Raw genomic sequence first — 21,452 nt, forward strand, 5'->3', positions numbered from 1 at the left:
TATAATTCATGATTGACGGATCACGGAATTGACTGTCGGCACTCGGCTGTCGCTTGCATGAGCGTGTAATGGATGCCTTAGTTCGATTTTTCTTCGGCTGTTCGTCGTCATTGTCGTCCGGTAAGCGGATAAATTTATGTTATTCATCCGTTTAGCGGTGCTAAACGGATGAATAACATAAATTATTCTAGGACGACCAGACAGTAGACACTTTATTTTTTTAATTAAAATTTTCATGTTATCTGTACTGTAGTCTATGAAAAAAGATTTCATCTCTATGGATTTTATGTCCCGACCGGGACGAAATAAACAAATTAAAAAAATAAAATCTCTATGGATTTTAATGGCGCTGCAGCTGTCAATAGCATATCAATGTTTTCTAATTGGTTTTTTGTAAATTCGAGAATTAATTATTTTGGTGGAAACTGTGATCACGCTATGGTTTTATGATGTCTACAAATAACTTATCTTCTGTATTAAAATCATGTTCTGAGAGTGAACTTATAAATGAAGTGGTGGATACAAATGTAGCACCAAAACAGAATGAGGGATCTCGATTAAAAAGAACATTTACTTTACCTCGTAATCCATTCGGCTCGAGCAGGCCCAGTTCGAGCAAAACTAAAACCAATGAGGGTGAAAAATCGGGAAGTGCAAGTTCCATCACTGGTACAACGCAAAAAGATGAAGGTGGCTTGGAGAGAAAATTGTTTCGAAGGCCATCGTGGAAACTGTTCCTGAATAAAATCGCTCAGCACATGAGCACTGTAAACGTTTCTAGTGTAAGTATATTACTCTGTTCAAGTGCACATACTTATGAGACAAGTACTGGAATTATATAAGAGTATGTTTACAGGTGAAGACTGGCCCAGTTGTGCTGCACAGCGATCGTGTACCATGCAGCGGGGAACCGCCCTGGCCTCCTGGCACCACTCCCGCCGCAACAGGGATCAAAAACCATGGCAACACTTGTTACATGAATGCAGTTTTACAGTGCCTTTCTCACACAGATGTTATTGCTGAATACTTTGTCCTAGACCATTATAAGGTAAATAATGAGTCAATAAAAAGCCGAATATCCGTTATGTAGCAAGATTTATTAACACAAACACAAAATACTCGCTTTTGAAAACTAAAGGTGTTGTATCGCCATTTTGTTACAATTCCAATCCCAGAACACCGTAGGGATACGTGTGAGCCGACGCGTCTAGGGTTGCCCGCTCACAATTAATGTAATCGTTTTAACAGTTCCATATTACTTGGCAAAACTGGAGGGTGTAATTGACATATTGTGTACAGTTTCTACCAATAATGTATTAATGACTGATCACAATCTACTAATTACTATAGTTATTTTTACATACACTGCGCATTGCTCACTCATGCCCTACCAGAAAGATCTTAAAGTCAAACTCAAGTTGCAGAGTTTGACTCTTCCATTTCCACCATTTCAAATTTGCCTGTTCCTTTAAGAAAATAAATACCTTAATTTAATGTTTTTACTGAGGCGTGTGAATATTTTAGCAGTTGGAGGCGTATGCATATTTGCATATATTTCACAGTAATCTTGCATTCCCCATTCACTTACACTATTTAAAAAGTAAAACAGGCACATAACATGTTTATTACAATTAAATCCAAAGTAATAATAATTATGTCCACCAGAGATTAAAATAGTTTTCATAATGGTGTGTGAATGATGCCGTGTTTTAACATTTTAAATTAAATTGTAACTTCTGTTGATTGAAAGTATCTACTGACTGTCTTGTACTTACAATCAACAGAAGTTACAATTTAATTTAAAATGTTAAAATTTCAATGCTTCAAGTTATGAATGGGAGTTTTAAAAAAGATAATTTTACAAATTAGCCAAGTCATACAGACTTCCTATAGATAAACTGTATGAAGGCCTAATCAATCAATTTCATGGCCATTGTTTTTTTTTTTAATTTGGTGACTTGCAGCTTGTTGCTATTGTATAAAGGCTATTTATACAAAGTTTTTACTCTTTTTGTATCTTACTAAAAATGTTATGGTATGTACACATCCATATTAGTATTTTGAATTGTACTATTTTGTGTATGTACTTCTCAAAGAAGTAATAATATAGTCTCAATTTTTTCATTGTAATTAAATGTATGTAAATAAAAAAATATATATATTGTTTTAGGTGGATTTGCAAAAAAGGAATAAGATTAATTCAAAAAAGTATGGAACACGAGGGGAAGTGACGGAACAATTGGCAACAATTTTAAAGGCTTTATGGTCATGTCGCTACATCTCAGATATGAGTATAGCATTTAAGGTTTGTATTAATGGACCTGGAAATGGATTATATTTAACAAATTTTTGTAAGTTGCTTTTCCAAAAATGTAGATCAATACAAGTTTTTTTTCTGTATGTATATTTTTGATCTGAATGTGGTGATTCTACTATACATTTTTAGATTTATAGATAATCTTTGTTGCTCATGTGCAAATACTCCCAATTTTAGGCAGCAGTTGAAAGACATGGTTCTCAGTATAGAGGTAACAGTCAACATGATGCTCAGGAGTTCTTATTTTGGCTTCTCGATAAAGTACATGAAGACTTAAATACAGCAACCAAGAAGAAATATAAAACTATCAAGGTATGTTGAAATTAAGATATTACATATTATTGTAATATTACATATTATTGTAGATAGTATCTTAAGAGGAGCCCACACCGCCGTTTTTCCATACAAACGTTGTCCCCTGTTTCCTCCCTGGATAATGCCGGTAGAGTTATGATTTTTTTCCTGAATATCTATGGCCAGATTTTCCTCTGTGTTCAAACACCCAGAAAACAATACTCGCTAGAATGAACAAAAAATTAAAACATAGGAACACAGCACAATCCTTACTTTAATTCTTAATGAAAAAAGTACTTAAATCGGTTAAGTTTTGGAGAAGAAATCAGCAGACAACGAATCAATGATTTTCTGTTCTTTTATTAGAACTTTTGTCGTGTTGTCACTATCGCGCTCCGCGGTGGGAGATTTGAAATTGGTGAGACAGCAATACATTTTAAAATACCTATTTTCGATTTCTCTAGTCCTTGGTATATCCTCTTAACTGTGGTTTAGTGTGGTTGAAGCGTTAACTCCTATAGACAAAATCTACAATATTCTACAGTAATAGAGATAAAATTAAACTAAGAAGAAATAACAAACATAAATCTAATCTTTAGTGTGAGTGTAAGTATTGAGAGCCTTTAGATTTGCATATTACATCAATTGTAGAATAAGTTGTATATGAAATCTAGACTTTTCAAGAGCAAATAAAGTATTAAAAATCTTGTTCTATATTTCAGAACACCGTTGGCAAATCGGATGAGGTGGTAGCGGCTGAAACTCTTGCGAATCACGCGCGTCGTAACAGTTCCTTTGTCCAGGCTGTGTTTCAAGCTCAGTACAGGTATTACAACATTGCTTACTCAGAAGCATTACTAATTGTTGAGTAATGACCATTTTTATGCAAATTATGTTACACATGCATTTCAAATTGATAATAAAAATATAATATTAATTTGTTGACCTAAATCTTTGAAACAATGTGTTATTGTTTATGTTTTATCTACATGTCAATTAACATTATGATACCTAGAACTAATAAAATTAATGTGTTTTGCTTCTTGATGTTCAGAGAGCTTTAAACTAATAAAACAATTTTGTTGCTAGAAAAAGTTGACGGCCAGCCCTTAAAGATATATTCTAGTAGTTACTTTAGTAATTCTTTCATTTATTAAACCTGTGCTAATTATAATCATTTAATGTACACAGTACAGGTGTTAGTTATATTATTACTATTGGTTTTTTAACATTCTGATGTATTTTTATTATTGCATTGAATATAAAGTAATAATAATAAATAAAATAATAAAATAATTTGTTTGTAGGTCAGCCCTGACGTGTGCTAAATGTGAGCGTACATCTTGCACCTTTGATCCGTTTCACTGTGTAAGTGTACAGCTTCCAACAAGGCCGGCAACCGCTCAGCCTTCACCTCTACCTGTCAATGTAAGTGAAAAATACCAATATTTATTTTGATGCGAAAGTTAATCTGTCTGCCTGTTACCTTTTCATAATTATGTTAGGTTGAACTAATTTTGATAGAATTCGGTATAACAATACTTTTAATCTCAGGAAATAGTATACAACAGTTTTATCACGGAAAATGTAGGGTCGCTGCGTGAAAATTGAACCCAAAGAAGGCAACATATAGTAGCAATATATTCGTGTTTTGTATTAGGTCAGAATCAGTCCCCTCCTCAGTGAATTCAATTGGTGACTTAATTTTAAGAGTATACAATTATTTACCATCTTATTTGTTTCAGGTTGTGTATGTAAATCAGCAACCGCGGCAGGTTAGGATCGGTGTAGAGTTGAAGCCGAACTCAACCATGGATGATCTCAGAACCGAGCTACACAAAGACACGGGAATCGATCGTGAACACATAATACTCGCAGAAATTAATGAAACAGGTATAATCCATATAATATTAAGATTTTAAAACCTCCTTAAATATCGATTGGGGTATATAGTGACGGCTCAGTGACAGTAAGCGGCAAACAGATTAAAAACACCAACAAATAGCCACTAGCTACAAAAATGCACTATTGTTAAGCCGGGTCCAGATGAGTGTAACGTGTAATGTAAGATTACGTGTAATTTAGCGTCAATAGTGTGGACGGCACACGAACTCAAAGCGAATTGTCCAAACGAGGCTTTGTGCTCGCGCGAAAACCGACAGCCGATGGATAAACTGCCATCACACAAAAACGTCATTTTTGACAGTTCTCCTTTACTAGCAGCGCCCCGTGCACGTTCATTTAAAGCTTTGTAACACTTTATGGTAATAATTTAAATAACTTTTTTTTTCCAGGGTGGTGCATGGCCCGCAGCGGCTGGGAGGCGGCGGGCATAGACGCGGGTGCGCTGTACTGTCTCGAGGCGCCGCCGCTCATCCAGCCCGCTACACCACACGCGCCGTACCTGCTGCTGCTGTGGGTCAACCTGTTGGACGGCGAGCGGTTTGGTATGTTTTTTAATAAGATTTTATGGCCTGATAACAAGAACTTTAAGCCAAGTCGCGGTTCGGTATGTAGCGTAAAAAAGTGGGGTAGTCTATGGGTCGAAGTATAAGCTCAAATTTTTAAGTTAATAAAAGTTTAATGTTGTGCTGTTATGTATTGATAGTACTATAAATTAGCGATTTAATCCGATTTATTAGTTGCGGCAAAATGTATTTATTGTACGACACTGGTAGGGTCTTTCGTGTCAAATGTCGTGTCATAGTGATCCAGACAGACATATGATACCTATATCGTGAGTCGTGACTTGTGGAAGCTATTTCATGACATATCACATATGACAGCAGTTTGACACGACAATTAACTCATAAAAAAAAAATCAATGTACAGGGTCACCGTACGCCATGCAAGTTCCACGCGAGATCTCTTACGAGGATCTCCAGAAGCTGATGCTAAAGGAGATGTGTCAGATCGTGGCAGAGCGCGTGCTGGAGAGCGCGCAGGGCTCCGACATATTCCGCGCGCGCATCGCCGAGGCCCACCGCCCTAGGGATCCCGCATACTTGCAGCCAGAGGTGAGAAAAAGTTTGATGCGAATCGGCATTATCCTTACTTAAATATTAAAAATGCGAAAGTGTGTGTCGATCTATTACTTCTTCATGCTTAAGAGTCCGGGTGCCATCACAATTCTCATAAAAACGTAATACCAAGATCATTTCCCATACGAGAATATTTACCATATTTGAGTTATATACAACGATTCACTGCAAAATATTTACATACCAAAAATTTTAACGATTACAATTTAGTATGTAAATATTGTACTTAAGCTGAATAATAACTCAAATATGGTAAATATTTGAGTTATTATAAGTGTGGGAAATTATCTTGGTGTAACGTTTGTATGAAAACTGCGATGGCACCCGGACTCTTAAACGGCTGAACTGGGACTGGTATGAAGAGAAGGGAAAGGACATAAGATAGTGTTGACTACATCAGCATGACTAAAAAACGCCTTAATCCACGAATTTAATGGTGATACCATTAAATTCGTGGGTTATGGCGTTTTTGATAGCACATTTAACGATGAAGAAAGTTCTGTCTATCAGGCGACTTAAAACTCAGAATTCAAAATTATATTTTCTACGACCTAAAGTTCAATAATGATATTATGTAACTAATAACAACTGTTTTCAGCTCCCACATCCACTGTTCTCTTTGGATGTAGAACAAGCTCTGTGCGCGCATGACAAGTACCCCCACCTGCGGCTGGAACTACTCTGGGACCCTGCCCACAGGGATAGGTACAGTAATCCACATTTCTAGAACTATTAGCACCAGATTTTGTTGTGTATACGCATAAAATGAAAAAGAAAAACTATAACATTTGTAAAAATGTTTAACAGTGAACGAACTTTTTCTTTTTAACCTTTTGTATCAGTTTTTCTAGCAACTTTTTCAGTATTTCACGGCATTTCGCCAACATCAGTTCACCACATCTGCTTATAATCCGTGGATTGATCGCAGAAAAGTGTTTCACTGACAAAATATTGAACTCGTTGTATACAGTCATATTTTTATTAATAAGGAGTACGTGTATAAAAAAAACACAGGATTATCGACTTTATTGCAAAAGAACTGTTTTTAAATGCTTAAAATTTCACTGGATTGTCAACCATATTATAACAATAATTAACATAAGCACTCTCGTTTTTAGTATAATCCGGTAAAGGCCTGATAGACGTATGAACTTAAAGCACGCGGGTTTTAAGTTCGCGAACTTACTCGGCTCGCGTCGGTGACACACGAGAATGGCTCACACTGGATTACCATGCCCCCAGGCTCGCGGCTCGCGGTCCGCGGCTTGCGGCTCTTTGCTGACACACAGGCGATTAAGATCGTCGAGCCAAAAGTCCGCGTACTTACTCGCACGTCTGTCACCCCTTTACATACATATTTTAAATTATTAAAGTTCTATTTCCATGTCCAGTATAATCCGTTCGTCGGGCGAGGCGTACGAGACGCACGTGTCGGCGGTGGGCGCGGCGGCGCCGCTTACGCTGCGGGCCTGCCTCGCCCACTACACGCGCGCCGAACATCTCGCGCAGGAGGACGCCTGGCGGTTAGTACTGTGCAGTTTCGTCTATAAACAGTAGACTAGGCTATAGGAAACCTTGGCACGCGTTCCATTAATGGCACACGACACAATACTGATTTAGGATCTCTAATAATTTCAACTGCTATGAGGGCTTCAATTTTTTATTGACCCGGGGCTAGTCTATAAACCAGAATCACAAGAAAACATATTTTGATGGACTTGACTAAAAAGTCCGGGCTAATGATTTCTTAAAAAAAACCGCTGTATAATGTGTACAGACGATGTAAGTTTGTTTGTGTTTAACACTTGCCTGGCAAGTTGCAAAAGATGTTTGATGGACATTGATCTCTTACAATTTTATCATGTATTCCCTATCCCTTTTGTTAGAAAAATGGAAGACTGCAGGTAATATTCACACAATATAATATGTAAAACTAAACTACAACTAAACTACAACACTAAAAGAGCATAGGCAGTAAAATTTAAAAGTTAATAAAATACATTGACGTTATTTTTTTTTCCTTTTTATCATTGCAGATGTCCCCAATGTCAGAGGTACATGCCAGTCGTGAAAACTCTTGGCTTATGGTCGCTGCCGGATATACTCGTGATACATCTCAAAAGATTTAGACAGTAAGTTTTACTACCTAATAATGTCTTAAAGGTCCATTAGCCTCATGTAATTTATTTACGTTTATCATCAAACAAAAATGTGACGTGGTATACTCTTTTTAGGCAAGCCAAAGGTCGAACGAGCACAAAACTAACGACCATGGTAGAATTTCCGATCAACGATTTCGACATGACACCACATTTAGTACAGCGGTCGCCTCCCAACGTAGAATCACCGAGTCACTCGCGATCACCACGCAGAAGACATTCTAAAACCATCACCAACCCGCAAGAGAACATCTACGATTTATACGCGATATGCTACCATCATGGCGACGATTTGGAAACGGGACACTACACGGCAGCTTGTAAAAACCCCTACGATAACCACTGGTATAAATTCGACGACTCCAGAGTAACTCCCGTCGACGATGAAAATATAAACAGTGAGCTAGTTAATAACTACGCCTACATGCTGTTCTACAGACGGAAAAAACCTCAAGTCACTCATTCGTGTTCTTCGGACGAAAACGGGCATTGGGCACTAAGAATGCCCAAGTACCTCAAGGCGGAGAGTCTGACCGAGATTACTGAGATCAAGGAGGACACTATAGAGGATTGTAAATCGACGGAGAGCGTCGAAATCGAGACGCCGAACTCGGTATCTCCAAAGAAGGAAAGCATTGAAAATAGTCCCGTGAAACAGGTTAAACTCGTCGAAAACGCGTCCATAATCCAATCGCCGACGCTGCAGCGGCCGTTGATAGTGGAAGTCAATGATGTCATAGAGGATTTAAGCGATTACGAGAACGAAACGAGTTTGCCGATCGAGCCGTACATACATAAGGACGTTCATGTTAACCCTAAAATGACGCCGATAGACAGTCGGCGGCCACGTTCGGTAGATTACCCCGCGCGCGGCAGTAAATCTCCCTCAGATAGAAGCTACGAGAGTTCTCCTCTAGTTACCAGCATCAACGGTGTAGAATACCATCCCACGACGGAGGATTTAATGTTGTCAATGTTCCAGGAGTCCAAGTATATAGTCCCCAGACATATGTCCGGCGAATCTCATTCGACGGGTAAGTTTTTTTTATTAAGTTGGAAATAGAGAATAGAGACTCAGCTAGCTAGAGCTATATATTGCATCAGTGGGGTATCCGAAAGGCCACTATAATTATGACTTACGCTCCCCAACTATATATGGTGTGTTCCGAAACTATAACAATATTTTGCCTAATGCAATTTCACGTCAATTGATTGGCTTCTGCCATTAGCGATGAACTTGGACATCACATGACGGTATCGCCATTCTACTGTTATAGAAAATTGAGATTATAGTTATATGTATTTTAATTTAAAATATTGCCATCCCCTTTTATAAATTGACTTGATTAAATGATTATGACTTTGAACTTCAATAATAGTTGTATTAATACAACCAATAATGAAATAATGTTGACATTATTTTCAGGTGAGAAGTCGATATGGAAGACTCGAATATCCACATGAGAGCAGGTGCCGCCGCTGCTCGTACATAAGTACACTCTATTTATTTTCCATTTAATTTTAGATCTGTTCCCTTGTAGTTGATGTATAAAATAGACTTTTGACGTAAACAAGTCTATCTGGTCAGTAGTCAAAGTTATAAAGTTAGAATATTATGTCAAATTAATTATACCGAATTAGCTTGCATAATATTACTTGGACTACTAGTTACTTTTACCGACGTTTACGTTAATAATATACTTTTTCCTCTATAAAAAGTTATCAATGACTAAGCTTATTAATTGTTTGTCAATTACTCATTGTGTTTTATTAGTAAGGAATTTACCTTTAACTATTGACCAGATCTGACAAAATGAATTATGTAGTTCCAGGCTAGTGTAACGCGTCATTCATATTAAAATATTGTAAGCCCTATTTCAAATTGTCATATTATTAAGGTTCTCGGTGCATTGGTAGTTTAACACTTTTCGTAGTATTTTTATCCGTTAATAACCTAATGGCGACTAATTTTATGGCGCAAAATATAAATTTATCAATAGGAAATTTTATGACAGACAGACAAAAAAAGAATATTGTAATAGCGCTCGACATTTTTATGGAAGTGGCAGACGATGTATTAAGGCAAAAATGCGAAAAACCACGATGAATAATTACAAATTACTAGTGCGCTGAGTACCTTACTGCACCAGTCAGAAGTCCGGTCGCCCGATGATGAGAAATTCGTTGCCATCGGCTCACGCGTGTACCGAATTTTGTTCTCACATAACGTATGAGAGAAAAGGTGATACGAATATTTTCGTCCGTGAAAAAGAGACATGCAGCTACAGTTCAATGACCGGTTTTTTCTTATTTGGCGACCATACTCATGTTTATATCAGACTGGCACAGATATATATGTGGCTTATAACATGTTTGTACCTATCTCAAAGTCTTAAGAGCTTCCCACAACTTTTTCAGACTTGACTTGTTCATTTTTATATATATAAAAAAAGAAAAACCACCGTTAAATGTTAACTCGATATAAGTGAAATCATCTTCATACAGTAGTCGATAGTATAAGGTACTATACTCGAAGATTTTGTTATATGCTAGATAGATCTTAGTATGATTGAAAGTGAATTTGAGTCAACAAGACCACACTTGTGCCTTTGAGATAAGGAATGTATATAGGATATTTTCCAACGTTATTGAGAATATAACGATATGTACAGTAAAACCATGTTAGATTTCGACAATCTTTCGACTTTCGAGATTTTACATAGAATTATCAGCAGACTTATATAGACCGCAGTAAACATGTGAAAAGATAGATATCCCAACAGATTTTAAAGACAAAATGGCAGATAAAATGTGTCTAGCAGTCACTTTGTCTATTTTTACGAAATATTGAGGTGGCCGATGACAAACGAAAAACGAAGAAAGAAGAGTGAAGATTGTCGAAAGTCATTGAGTGGTTATACTGTAATCATTTTATATTAGAACGTTGCTTCTAAAGTTTATATTCGAAGGAATTTAATTCATTGTTAGAGGCAAAGGCCATTGTCAGAGAGAACCATATGTGGCACAAGATAGAGACTGTGCCATATATGGCACACAACTATATTTGAATTGTGATTGACTCATGTTTAAAGACTGACGATGCAGCTTATAGTTTGCGTCGACAAAACATTTTGAGAAAGTTGTGAGAGTTTAACGAAAGTATTGATATAATTGACTGCATTCTTGCGAATCGGTTTGAATGCATAACCTAAACCAGGATCATGACTGCTAACTATAATAATTGTGCAGAGTGATCGATTATCGATTATCATGGGTAATTAAAACGAATATCGGCTTCTGTGGGTTCGTAATCGACTAAATAAAAATATAATTGATACAAAAAGTGACAATGGCCCTTGACGAATTAATAGAGAATTTAATGAACTTCATTTACAGATTAATACAAACACGTTGTATTATTTAACTCAAAGTTTATTATGGTGCTTATCAAAATACCACAGCATGAAGGGAAATAAAAAAAAAAATTTCATCGCTATGGTCAGCAAAACTGGTAAGTGTAATCAAATGTTCAATAATATTATACTTAACACATTTCATTTCATGAGCATGTATCGCAAAATACTGCCAACTAAGAGCTAAAACGGTTAAATAATACAACGTGTAATTTTATAATTTACCATTCACTTATTACTCGTTTTATTAATAATATTTACTTCACACTTACGGTAGTGTATATTGCCGTCTCTATCTTTCCAATAAAGACAACAATATAATTATTAGCGTAGCGTTAAGTAAATATTTTTATTTGAAAGCGGAAAAGAATTAACTCGAAGTTGTATTAGGCCTACCTCTAGCCTTGAAGGATATCGCTACGATAGCCGCATATAATGAAAGAGTATAAGACCTATGTCTATGTATAATAATATGTAAGTTGGCTTGTATTTTTTTAATATTACACGACGTCTTTTTGGTTATTATTCTAAGCAATACACGTTTTTAAAAAAGTTGCAGCTAATTTGTAAATTGTCAATGGTTTGTGTAACTGCTACTTAAGCGGTTGGTGTACTTGTAAAAGCCTTATATCCTCACTCTGAGACAGTTAGTGATTATTAACTTTAATTTAATGAAGTGTTTGACAAAATCTTCAATAATGTTACGTAATCATTAAATCTATCTGAGTGTGGCAGTTAAATTGATGTCGATTAATAAACTTAAGGACGTTGTAAAAAAGTACTTCGGTATTGTAGATATGATTTTTTTACCAAACGATATTGAACAGTTTTGTAAATACGAAAACTGCGTGTTATAGTATCATACGATTTTACCATTACGAAAGACAATATATTAAGATTTAATTTTATTTAAAAACATATTTATAAATTATTTAAAAGGATGGCTTTCTGGCTTGTTACACAATATTTAAACCCGTGCATAATAAAAGAGATACGATATATTTATCATGGAAAAATAAGTTTTATTCGAATGATTTTTTCTGTGCTCATTGGGTTTCCTTTACAATATACTCATGCCCTGGTTTTAAAGTTTTCGACAGAAGCTTATCTGCCAATCACCGAACGGAAAGTAAAGTTTACCAATCAGAAGCGCTAGTGAGTAACTTCAGAATCAATCAACACCGATGTTGAATAAGCTACAGTCAAAAATCCTCAAAACTGGGTATTATATCCTAATTCCGTTAATACACCAACAGAAAGCCAACTCGTGTCTACAAACATTGGTGGTGATGTTTTTGTGATGAACTTTTGTACTCAATATTACAATGTTAAGTGGAAATGGCTGGCTCACGTTGTTTATGTTATTGGAGAAAACGGTCATTATTTTGAGGCTTTCTTTTATCTTGTACGGTCGGGAGAAGTTTTTCCTTAGCAATATTTCATATAAAATTTTATGACAACGTGCTAATCACTCTGACAACTCACTCCAAAGAATTTTTCATTTTTTTTTTATATTTGGCATCAATGTTTCATTTGTGTTCAGATGCATTATTTGGAGTGAAATATGCAGAAAGTCCATCAGATGTTAAACCATCTTGTAGATAATTTGCAGAAGCAACTGTACGCTGTACTTATGATACCCACCTGTTTTTTGTGCCTATTTGAAGCGGAACCAGCGCTCCCAACGCGGGGGAAGAGAACTAAATCTGTCGTAAATTGCAAATGGCCGCTTAATCGTTATTGGTTGCCATCACTAGTATTAGTTCCAAGTACTCTCACTACTATCAGCGCCAATATGGCGACTTTCAAACGACATTTTTACGTCGTTTTACGTAGACTAGAGATCGCCCAATGGTCGAAATTCGACCTTAGTTTCAACGACATTAGGACTACTACCTATATTTTGTAAAAAATATTGACTTTATCTTTTTTTTTCAACTCTTGTCTCTGGGACTTAGCTGATCTCAGACTGGCCGTGTAAGCATTGTCTAATGGTATCTTAGATTCGATAAAAAAAAAACAATAATCCATTTTCAATTTGTCAACTTGTTGTCAACCACATTGTCAACAGCATAAACTTCAACAGACTTCAACCATAAATAAAAGAGTATAATTCGAATTTATAGGCTTGTCATTCAAAAATCTGTCATTTCTCATGTGTGTGTCTTATGTTTTATTTGTTAAAAAAAATGTATGATAAAAGCATAATTTCAAAATAATATTAGCTCGATGCACTCCTTCACCATATAAACTATAACTGTGCAAAGTTTCATGCACCTACGTTTCCCCATTTTTCGTAAAAAGGGTTACTAAGTTTTTCATTCGCGTATTAATATTATGATGATGATGATTTAGTTCTCTTCCCCCGCATTGAGGGCGCTGATTCCGCTTCAAATAGGCATAAAAAATAGCTGCCATTTCAAAGGGCATAAGTCCAGTGTTCTTGTATAATGGACTATGGAGGTCAGTGTGTCGCATTCATACACATCACACGTCATATCGGGTATGAAAGAGTGAGAGATTATTCCTAGAATTTGGCTTCTGGTTTAACTTGAAACATTATTATAACAACGATAACACTACTAGACAGGAATGTTAAAATAATATACTTAACAGGAAGGAGTTTAAAAATGTAAACGAATGGGTTTATAACGATTATCTGTTATAGTGTTTGAAAAGCTTCTCTCGACTAAATGTGTTTAGAAATAACGATAAGACTTTGATATCCCATTGATACAAGGCGTACCTACCGATCGATGTAGATTAAACAAATGTACTATCAGAGAAGTTGTTTCATAGGCACTTGGCGGACCTGCGTAATTTTTTCGCGTTATGTCAAACTTAGGTTGGGTTGTACCAGAGGCGTGGTCAAAGTTAAAGTTATGGTTATAGTTAAGGCTAAATTTAACTTTAACTTTAACCTTAACTTTGACCGGAGAAATTGGCAGATGACTGCGCTGCTGGTAAAGGAGAACTGTCAAAAATGGCGTTTTTGTATGATGATAGCGTTAGTTCCTTTTTTCGCCACGTGCATTTAAAGCATGTCGAGCTCTATGGTTATGGTTAAATATGGCGTCTTGATGGCGTCCATTTTTAACTTTAACCAAAGATTTGACATTTTGCATTGTAGTTAAAGTAACAGTTATAGTTAAAGTTAGTTGGTGCAACCCAACCTTAGCCGTCATATCACGACTATTATTGAATTGACATAATGCAAACAAATGACTTAGGTCCGTCAACTGCCCATGAATCAATTTCTTTGATGGTACCTTACAGTAGCTCTACCATGAGTTTAACGGCCGTTCCCAATATTTGATTTATCTCTGGTTCTGCCCTACTAGAGATAGTAATAGCTCACAATTGACATAAAATATATGTCTCTAATGTCTAATGTGAGCTATTCCTATCTCTAGTAGGGCAAAACCAGAGATAGATCAAATATTGGGAACCGCCGTAAAGCTATAGTATTTATCGATACTCTATACCGACTACCCTAAATTTTTAGTATGGAAAATTTGACAGCGCCTCTAGCGGTCACTTGCGGAACTAATATCGCCATACTAAATATTTACGTAGTCGGTATCGAGTATCGATAAATACTATAGCTTTAAACTCATGGTAGAGCTACTGTACCTTGCATGCTTCTTAAAATACATAGCTTTATATTTTCCGATGTTCAGTAAAACCAGTTCAAACGTGTTGTGTGACCCTAAACTCATTTTGTTCTCGTACGATTGTATGAATGGGGTTTCAAACTCTTTACTTAGTTTTTTTTAATATTATTTATTACCTTAGTTTTAGTTTTCGGTGTATAATTTTCTGTATATATTTATTTTTATTTTTGCCTTTACATAGTGCCCTGGTAGTTTTAAAATCATGTAAAGAGGATACTAAATTTGTATTTATATCCTTATAAAACATGCAAATCCTTACTATCAACCATCTTTACTGAATATTTACGAATTCTCGCTAAATGTACTGTGCGGTCGTTTTTTCTCCAAACCTTGTATTAAGTTCGTTGTTTTAATTTAAAATGTTTATTTCAGATAAATCACGTTATGTTAAAATATAAGTGTTATGTGCACCAGTAAGGTTTTTTATTTCCAAAACGCAACCAAAATGGATGCAAAACTTCCGTATAAGTCCAAAATATATTACTAAATTAGTACAGTATCTAATACAGTTTGAGGCCAAATAAATAATTATAGGTACTTATAATAATTATTAATTAGAATATCAGTTTTTAGCGCTAAACGACTTTTAATACACACCCAACGAAGGCTGATGAACGAACCGTGAAGGCAAAGAAAATTAAAACAACTTCAAAATATTTATTTCCTTTAAACACTGATGAAATTAATTCTATGATGCGTAGGACAGTTACCAAGAATCGTGTCTCCGTAGTCCGATTCTAGTATTAGTAAGTAGGGCTTCAGGTTGTCGGAAGCGACCGACGTGGGTACAAGATGAGGCCCAGGGGAGTGGATGCCCTTGTGGTGGGACGTCTCGTAGGGCTCCCGAGTGTCCCACCGTAGGACGTCGGAACATTCTAGATGTCGGTAGTAAATGTGGTGCGCGTCCGAGCCGAGAAGGGTTACTGCCTTCGTGTCTCCGCCGAGCACTGAAAATATATGAAGGTGTGAGCTTTAAACTGCTATGGATTTTGTAAATGCTTAAGGCCCTTAAGCCAATGTCACAGAATATAATATATTAGTAGTACCAACCAATATATATATATTTAGTGATTAGTGTTAGAACAGAATAACAAGCAAAACTAGCTAAAAACGTAACTGTGTACTTAACTGCCAGATTTCACTGTAAGATGTAAGTGCAAATAGCCGAAGTCCATATGTCAAACTTATCAGTTTGACATATGGACTTCGGTAATCGCCAAGAAGGTAATCGCCAATCGGCGTACCTACCCTAGTGTGTAGGCAAGTCTATCACAGTACGTTACGTTACAGACGTTACGTTTATATGTCATGTTTTAGAAGCAAATATCGACTAAATATCATCTGTACAAAATATATCGCAAAAGTTACCAGTAACTGTGGACGGCGACATTTTTCTTCTCAACACAGTGGTGTCCAGCTCAATAATCCCTTCAAACTCCAACCTCACAAGGATCAGCACGGAATGTCTTAGTGTTCGCTTAACTAGGGCAAGCTGGAGACCCGCGGAGGGGGAACAAGCAAGGACTATCCACCCAGAGTCCTCTATTGGGTCGTACACTAGAATTGCCCCACGAGATGCGTCCGATACGTAACTGGAAAATGAATGCTAAGTATAAAGTCCGGCCGCGGAGCTCAAAATTATATTGACATCGCTACTTTTTGTATTTTACTTGTGATCGAAAATGTAGTTGTAGTTGCGTCTCCTTTTCCCGTGGCAACTAAGTAGGCGATAGCAATATATGTGATTAAACCAGACAAGTTATGCTGGGCCAATGTACGAATTTCAGCTACCTCTCTGACCGATCTTTTTCAGATGATAGATGCGTCATGTGGGAACTAAGCGCTACGATCCAAACCACTTGGTGAGTCATAAACTTCATATGATTTAAGGAAATAATTGGCTTGAAATTTAGTTTCTAACCCATACAAACTTACACGAACGGTTTTCCTCCTATGCCATACTCCACTGTTATAGTTTGCAGCTGCGTCGAGGGTTTGGTCAGAGAACTCAAGTCAATGCGGTTGATCACTTTCCTCATGAATATACTAATGACTACGACCTTCGGTGGACACGTGCACTGCGGCTCGTCGTTTGTGTCAACAATTCCGCTGTCAAGAACCCATAATTGACCCTGGAATAAATGGAAAAGCTTCGATAAATAAGGGGAGTACTTTTACCGCTGACATTAAGGCAGGATTATATTATGTAGGTATATCTAGGTGGAACAGACAAGAGTATGATAGAGTGGGCTACATCAAGGACTAGACGATAAACCACTTTACCTTGCTCTAGCCTTAAATGGCTTAAAGTAGGGTAGAGCGGACGAGAGCAAGCGAGGGTGCGGTAGATCAGACTTAAGCAGGGTAGAGTAGAGTCAAGTCAAGTTCTACCTTGCTCTAATCTAGAGCTAGGTACCTTTACACTTACACCTGTACTCTACACTGATCAGATAAAAGTATCACGTATTGGTTCAATTAAGCTTTTCTGCAACTTTTAGCCAAATCAGGTAAGCTGTTTTTGAGTCGTAAATAGTGTAACTTATATAACGACTTTTACATATTTTATACTTACCAGATGGTCGATGTGAAAGTCTACGGCGTTTTGTACAGCACTGCAGTCTGCTATCGAGTGCGCCCTTACATTCGGGAAGGGCTGGAGTTCAACGACCCCATCGACTTGTAATATCTGCCAAACCGTTGCCAAGACTCCGTGCTTCATCCTAAAACATTCAAAATGCAATATGGTAAGTTTCTTTCGTGCCTTATCTAATATTCGAAGCACAACGAATGAAGCATCGTGCATAGCCAAAACCGTAAAGGTACTTCTTCACAAAAATCCATGCTGGCCCACTACAAGCCATCACCATTGTGTAAACGGGGTAATGGTGTATGATGATTGATGGCGGACGATCGCCAGTGGACTGCCAGACAGTAATGACCCATGTGCCATTGCGTTTAACACCAAGTGATCGTGGTCTGCAGTTCACGATGGCCTGCAGTGGTCCATCGTGGGCTATTGTGTACTGGGGCTCTCAATGATGGGTCATAATGTTGAGTAGTCGCATGAAATCAGTCATCATTATTATTATTACTTACTTCAATACTTCAATAGCGGCGCGGTGGCGTTGCATTCAAAATGGTTGAAATGGCCGAAAAAGTATACCTAACGTTTTTATAAATGCATTAATTTCCCTAAGTGCATAATATTAAACAAAATACATCCAGTATACTGTGTGTATTTTGTATAATATACTAATTGCCTATAGTACGGATATTATTGTACTTCATTACGTTGCCATATTAAATTAATATTATATGGGTATCAATACTATTTTGGTCGAATCAAACTACAAATATAATACATTACTTTCTGACCTTTAACGTAATAACATAATCTAGTGTGAAATTATACGGTGCAGATATAATCTGGCGTTTTTACCAAGTGTGATTTAAGCTAGGTCAAGCAAAAGTTGTCGAACTACATAAACACAATTATTATTATAGTCGAAGAACCTTCGTGTCCGTGTTGCCTTTCCCGTGGGCTAGCTAAAGTCCTTCTCGGTATATCTGTTTTCTTTTCTTGATGAATAAGATAATAAAATTAATTGTTTGTTTATTTGTAGAGCTTAGAATTAGGAAATTTTACATTTTTTCTCAGAAGAGTTATCGTGAGAGTTATGTAGTATCGAATTCTTAAACTAGGTAAGGACTTCTTGAATAAAACAAAAAGTAGAGCCTTTTATGTTATACCTCGATGGCAATGAATATTTTTAACTATGTTATGAATGTTAATTAATGGTTTAAAATCCCACCCCACCATAGAATTAACTTCACCGAGCTGGTTAATGGATGAAAAGTATTTTATATTCAATTACGTATGTCAACAAATTTATTGCTACTTAGTGGGTTGCCTAAAAAATTTCAGTCCAGGATAAAAAAGTAAAAAATAAAAAAAACATTTTTTAACTCTTGGGTAGGCAGGTATAAACAGGTAAATCGATAACTAGCTATACTGATCATGCATATTCAACGGGCTTCATACTTTCGATTGGTATGGAATTTGTCTACTAAACCAGTGAAATGTTAAAAAATTGTTTTTTTTTTTATTCTGGACTGAAATATTTTAGGCAACCCACTTGTAATAAATTTATTGACATACGTAATTAAATATAAAATACTTTTAGTCCATTAACAAGCTCGGTGAAGGTCATTCTATGGTGGGATCCTATACCATCCTATCCTATCCTAAAAGTATTGTTTACCAATCTTTTACCAATTAAATAAAGATATTTAACACCACATTTTTGTACGTTTTGCAAAAACCAGTGCAAGCAGGTCGTGACGAAATCACAATTTTGTTCCAAACTGCGGGTTGCGAAATATTTTACTCCGTAAGGCCGTAAGTTTGGGGCACGTAGCAAACATGCCCAGCCAGATTTTTGTGATAACCTTAAGAGGAGTCCACACCGCCCTTTTTTCCATACAAACGTTGTCCCCTGTTTCCTCCCTGGATAATGGTAGTAAAGTTATAATTTTTTTCGTGAATATCTACGGCCATTAATACAATGTTCCTATGTTTTCTTTTTTTTCATAATTTAATTATTAAATAAGATATGAACGTTTAAAAACCCAAAAAAATGGCCAGATTTTCCGCTGTGTTCAAACGTCCAGAAAACAGATTTGGCTAGATTATACAAAAAAAAAGCAAAACATAGGAACACAGCTCAAGCCTTTCTTTTATCTTTAGTGAAAAAAGTACTTAAATCGGTTATCTTTTGGAGAAGGAATCAGGGGACAACGAATCGTTGATTTTCTGGATTTTCTGCAGTTGTCTCTATCGCGTTCTGCGGTATAGGCTTGAGGTAAGGGAGACAGCTATAGATATTACACGCACTTTTTATTCATTTCTCTAGCCCCTGGTGTATCCTCTTAAGTATATTATTCATTACTTTGTAATTATATGTAACATTGAATGTGATACATAAATCCAGCTAGATCTAATAGCAATACTACTTTTTAATAGCAACCTATGATTAAGTAAATGCGATAATTTCTTGCAGATAATAAAATGTGCAAGATATTAACTGGTGCTAGAAATTGCAGATATAAATATTACGCTTATTCGAAATTGCTTACAGAATATTTAATACAGTGGTCATTAACATGTTTTAAAGCCATTAAGACGGTAACTACTCTTAATAATGATTTCTTCAAATGTAATGTTCAGAAAACTTTATCATAACAGCAGATTTAAAAAATAAAGTGAAATTAAAAGTTGTTTAATACCTCTATCGTGGGAGTCGCAGACACAAGTCACAATAGATTTTCAATTGTTATGCGACAGCCGGGTGCCGCTTGGGGATTGATGGGTTATAGTCTAGAGCAGTGGTCCCCAACCTCTTTTTCATGCGGGCCACAAACATGTTTTGGTCTTGGTGTCGCGGGCCGCAACAAATTTTTTTTACTACACTTGACGTTATTTGGGCGTGAATTTCAAAATTGTTTAACATCACGCGGACCATAAAATATAAAGTCCCGACGCGGGCGGGCTGCATGCGGCCTGCGGGCCGCGGGTTGGGGATAGTGGGTCAAGAGCGTACTAAACAAGCCTCCAAACACTCAAAATTACATGCATACCTACACTAAAAATTTTAACCCTCTCGTCGCAGTCAGTCAAAAAGTTAAAAACATACCTGGGAGTTATAACAAATATCTTATCATTGTGTGTCAAAGCCTTGGTCGCTATGATGTTCTCTTTCACGTACTGTCCTCTGGACGTCCACAGATCTGGACTATGTTCACATTCAGAATGCAAGGGTCCTCCATTCCAAACCAGGCTTTTAGGAAATCCCAAACTTGGTCGGCCAAGAACGAAAATTATAACGATTTGGATTAACATTATCGATGAGAGTGTTATGTTAAAATTTAACAATGACTGATTTTCTGCAACTTTTCCAGTTGTGAAGTGTAATCATACTTTGAATTATTTCGCGAATGACAGACTTGCATATTTCTTAACCAGCTGCGTTGAAAAGTATGTAAGTTAAAAACTTATTATTTTCTTATTAAATCTAGCACCTACAAGATTATTTGTTTCGCAAATCGTAGCAGAAGAAAAATAAAAAAAAAAACAAAAAATAAAAACTTGAGAGGTGTCAAGGCCCAAGGGACACCCGGATGGAACGAAGTTATTAAAAAACGCCATCTAGTTGACGCCCAGGAATACTAACAACGATACTTTTGTGGAATTGTAATAAAATGTATTTAAACGTCCGGTTGATGTTGCTGTTTATTCTCAAAAAAAAACATCTAGTTGACGCCCAAGAATCTGCCCCTACTTCACAGGTACTAAAAAAGTGTCGTTACAATTTTTCCGTCTAGCCCCCTTTCGCAACGCGCGATAAGGAACTTCGTTCCAAAAAACAGGGTTTATGTTTTTTAAATAAATACAGAAAATTACAATTTCATAATGAAATTACAGTAAAGTTATATCCTAACTATGGTAACTAAAAAAGTCCTGTTGCTAAGTGTAAAAGACAGAAACTGTACGGTAG

General features: G+C 36.5%; 2 protein-coding genes across 2 annotated transcripts; one reads left to right on the top strand and one right to left on the bottom strand.

Annotated features, from left to right (window-relative positions):
- Window positions 1–345: 345 nt before the first annotated feature.
- On the top strand, window positions 346–9,453 carry LOC121732301 (ubiquitin carboxyl-terminal hydrolase 31). The gene is made up of 14 exons (XM_042122140.1): window positions 346–782; window positions 857–1,048; window positions 2,171–2,305; window positions 2,495–2,629; window positions 3,334–3,437; window positions 3,919–4,039; window positions 4,357–4,504; window positions 4,906–5,058; window positions 5,444–5,628; window positions 6,251–6,357; window positions 7,044–7,175; window positions 7,689–7,784; window positions 7,887–8,845; window positions 9,238–9,453. Exons 1-14 carry the CDS (start codon window positions 447–449, stop codon window positions 9,273–9,275), a joined length of 2,841 nt encoding a protein of 946 aa, XP_041978074.1. The 5' UTR covers window positions 346–446; the 3' UTR covers window positions 9,276–9,453.
- A 6,111-nt stretch (window positions 9,454–15,564) lies between these two features.
- On the bottom strand, window positions 15,565–20,797 carry LOC121732706. Its single transcript, XM_042122659.1, has 5 exons — window positions 20,592–20,797; window positions 17,471–17,618; window positions 16,834–17,030; window positions 16,267–16,490; window positions 15,565–15,845 (listed from the first exon to the last, which is right to left on the bottom strand). Exons 1-5 carry the CDS (start codon window positions 20,795–20,797, stop codon window positions 15,565–15,567), a joined length of 1,056 nt encoding a protein of 351 aa, XP_041978593.1.
- Between the last annotated feature and the right edge of the window lie 655 nt (window positions 20,798–21,452).

The sequence above is a fragment of the Aricia agestis genome, chromosome 12, assembly GCF_905147365.1.
Source record: "Aricia agestis chromosome 12, ilAriAges1.1, whole genome shotgun sequence".
Lineage (NCBI taxonomy): Eukaryota > Metazoa > Arthropoda > Insecta > Lepidoptera > Lycaenidae > Aricia > Aricia agestis.

Excerpts from the sequence above, each read along its gene's own strand:
- LOC121732301 (XM_042122140.1), top strand. The coding sequence starts at position 447 with ATGATGTCTACAAATAACTTATCTTCTGTATTAAAATCATGTTCTGAG. Across the intron at positions 4,040-4,356 it reads CTTCACCTCTACCTGTCAAT|GTTGTGTATGTAAATCAGCA; the intron begins GTAAGTGAAAAA and ends TATTTGTTTCAG. Across the intron at positions 4,505-4,905 it reads CGCAGAAATTAATGAAACAG|GGTGGTGCATGGCCCGCAGC; the intron begins GTATAATCCATA and ends TTTTTTTTCCAG.
- LOC121732706 (XM_042122659.1), bottom strand. The coding sequence starts at position 20,797 with ATGTTAATCCAAATCGTTATAATTTTCGTTCTTGGCCGACCAAGTTTG. Across the intron at positions 17,031-17,470 it reads ACTTTCACATCGACCATCTG|GGTCAATTATGGGTTCTTGA; the intron begins GTAAGTATAAAA and ends CATTTATTCCAG. Across the intron at positions 15,846-16,266 it reads GTCGCCGTCCACAGTTACTG|TGCTCGGCGGAGACACGAAG; the intron begins GTAACTTTTGCG and ends ATATATTTTCAG.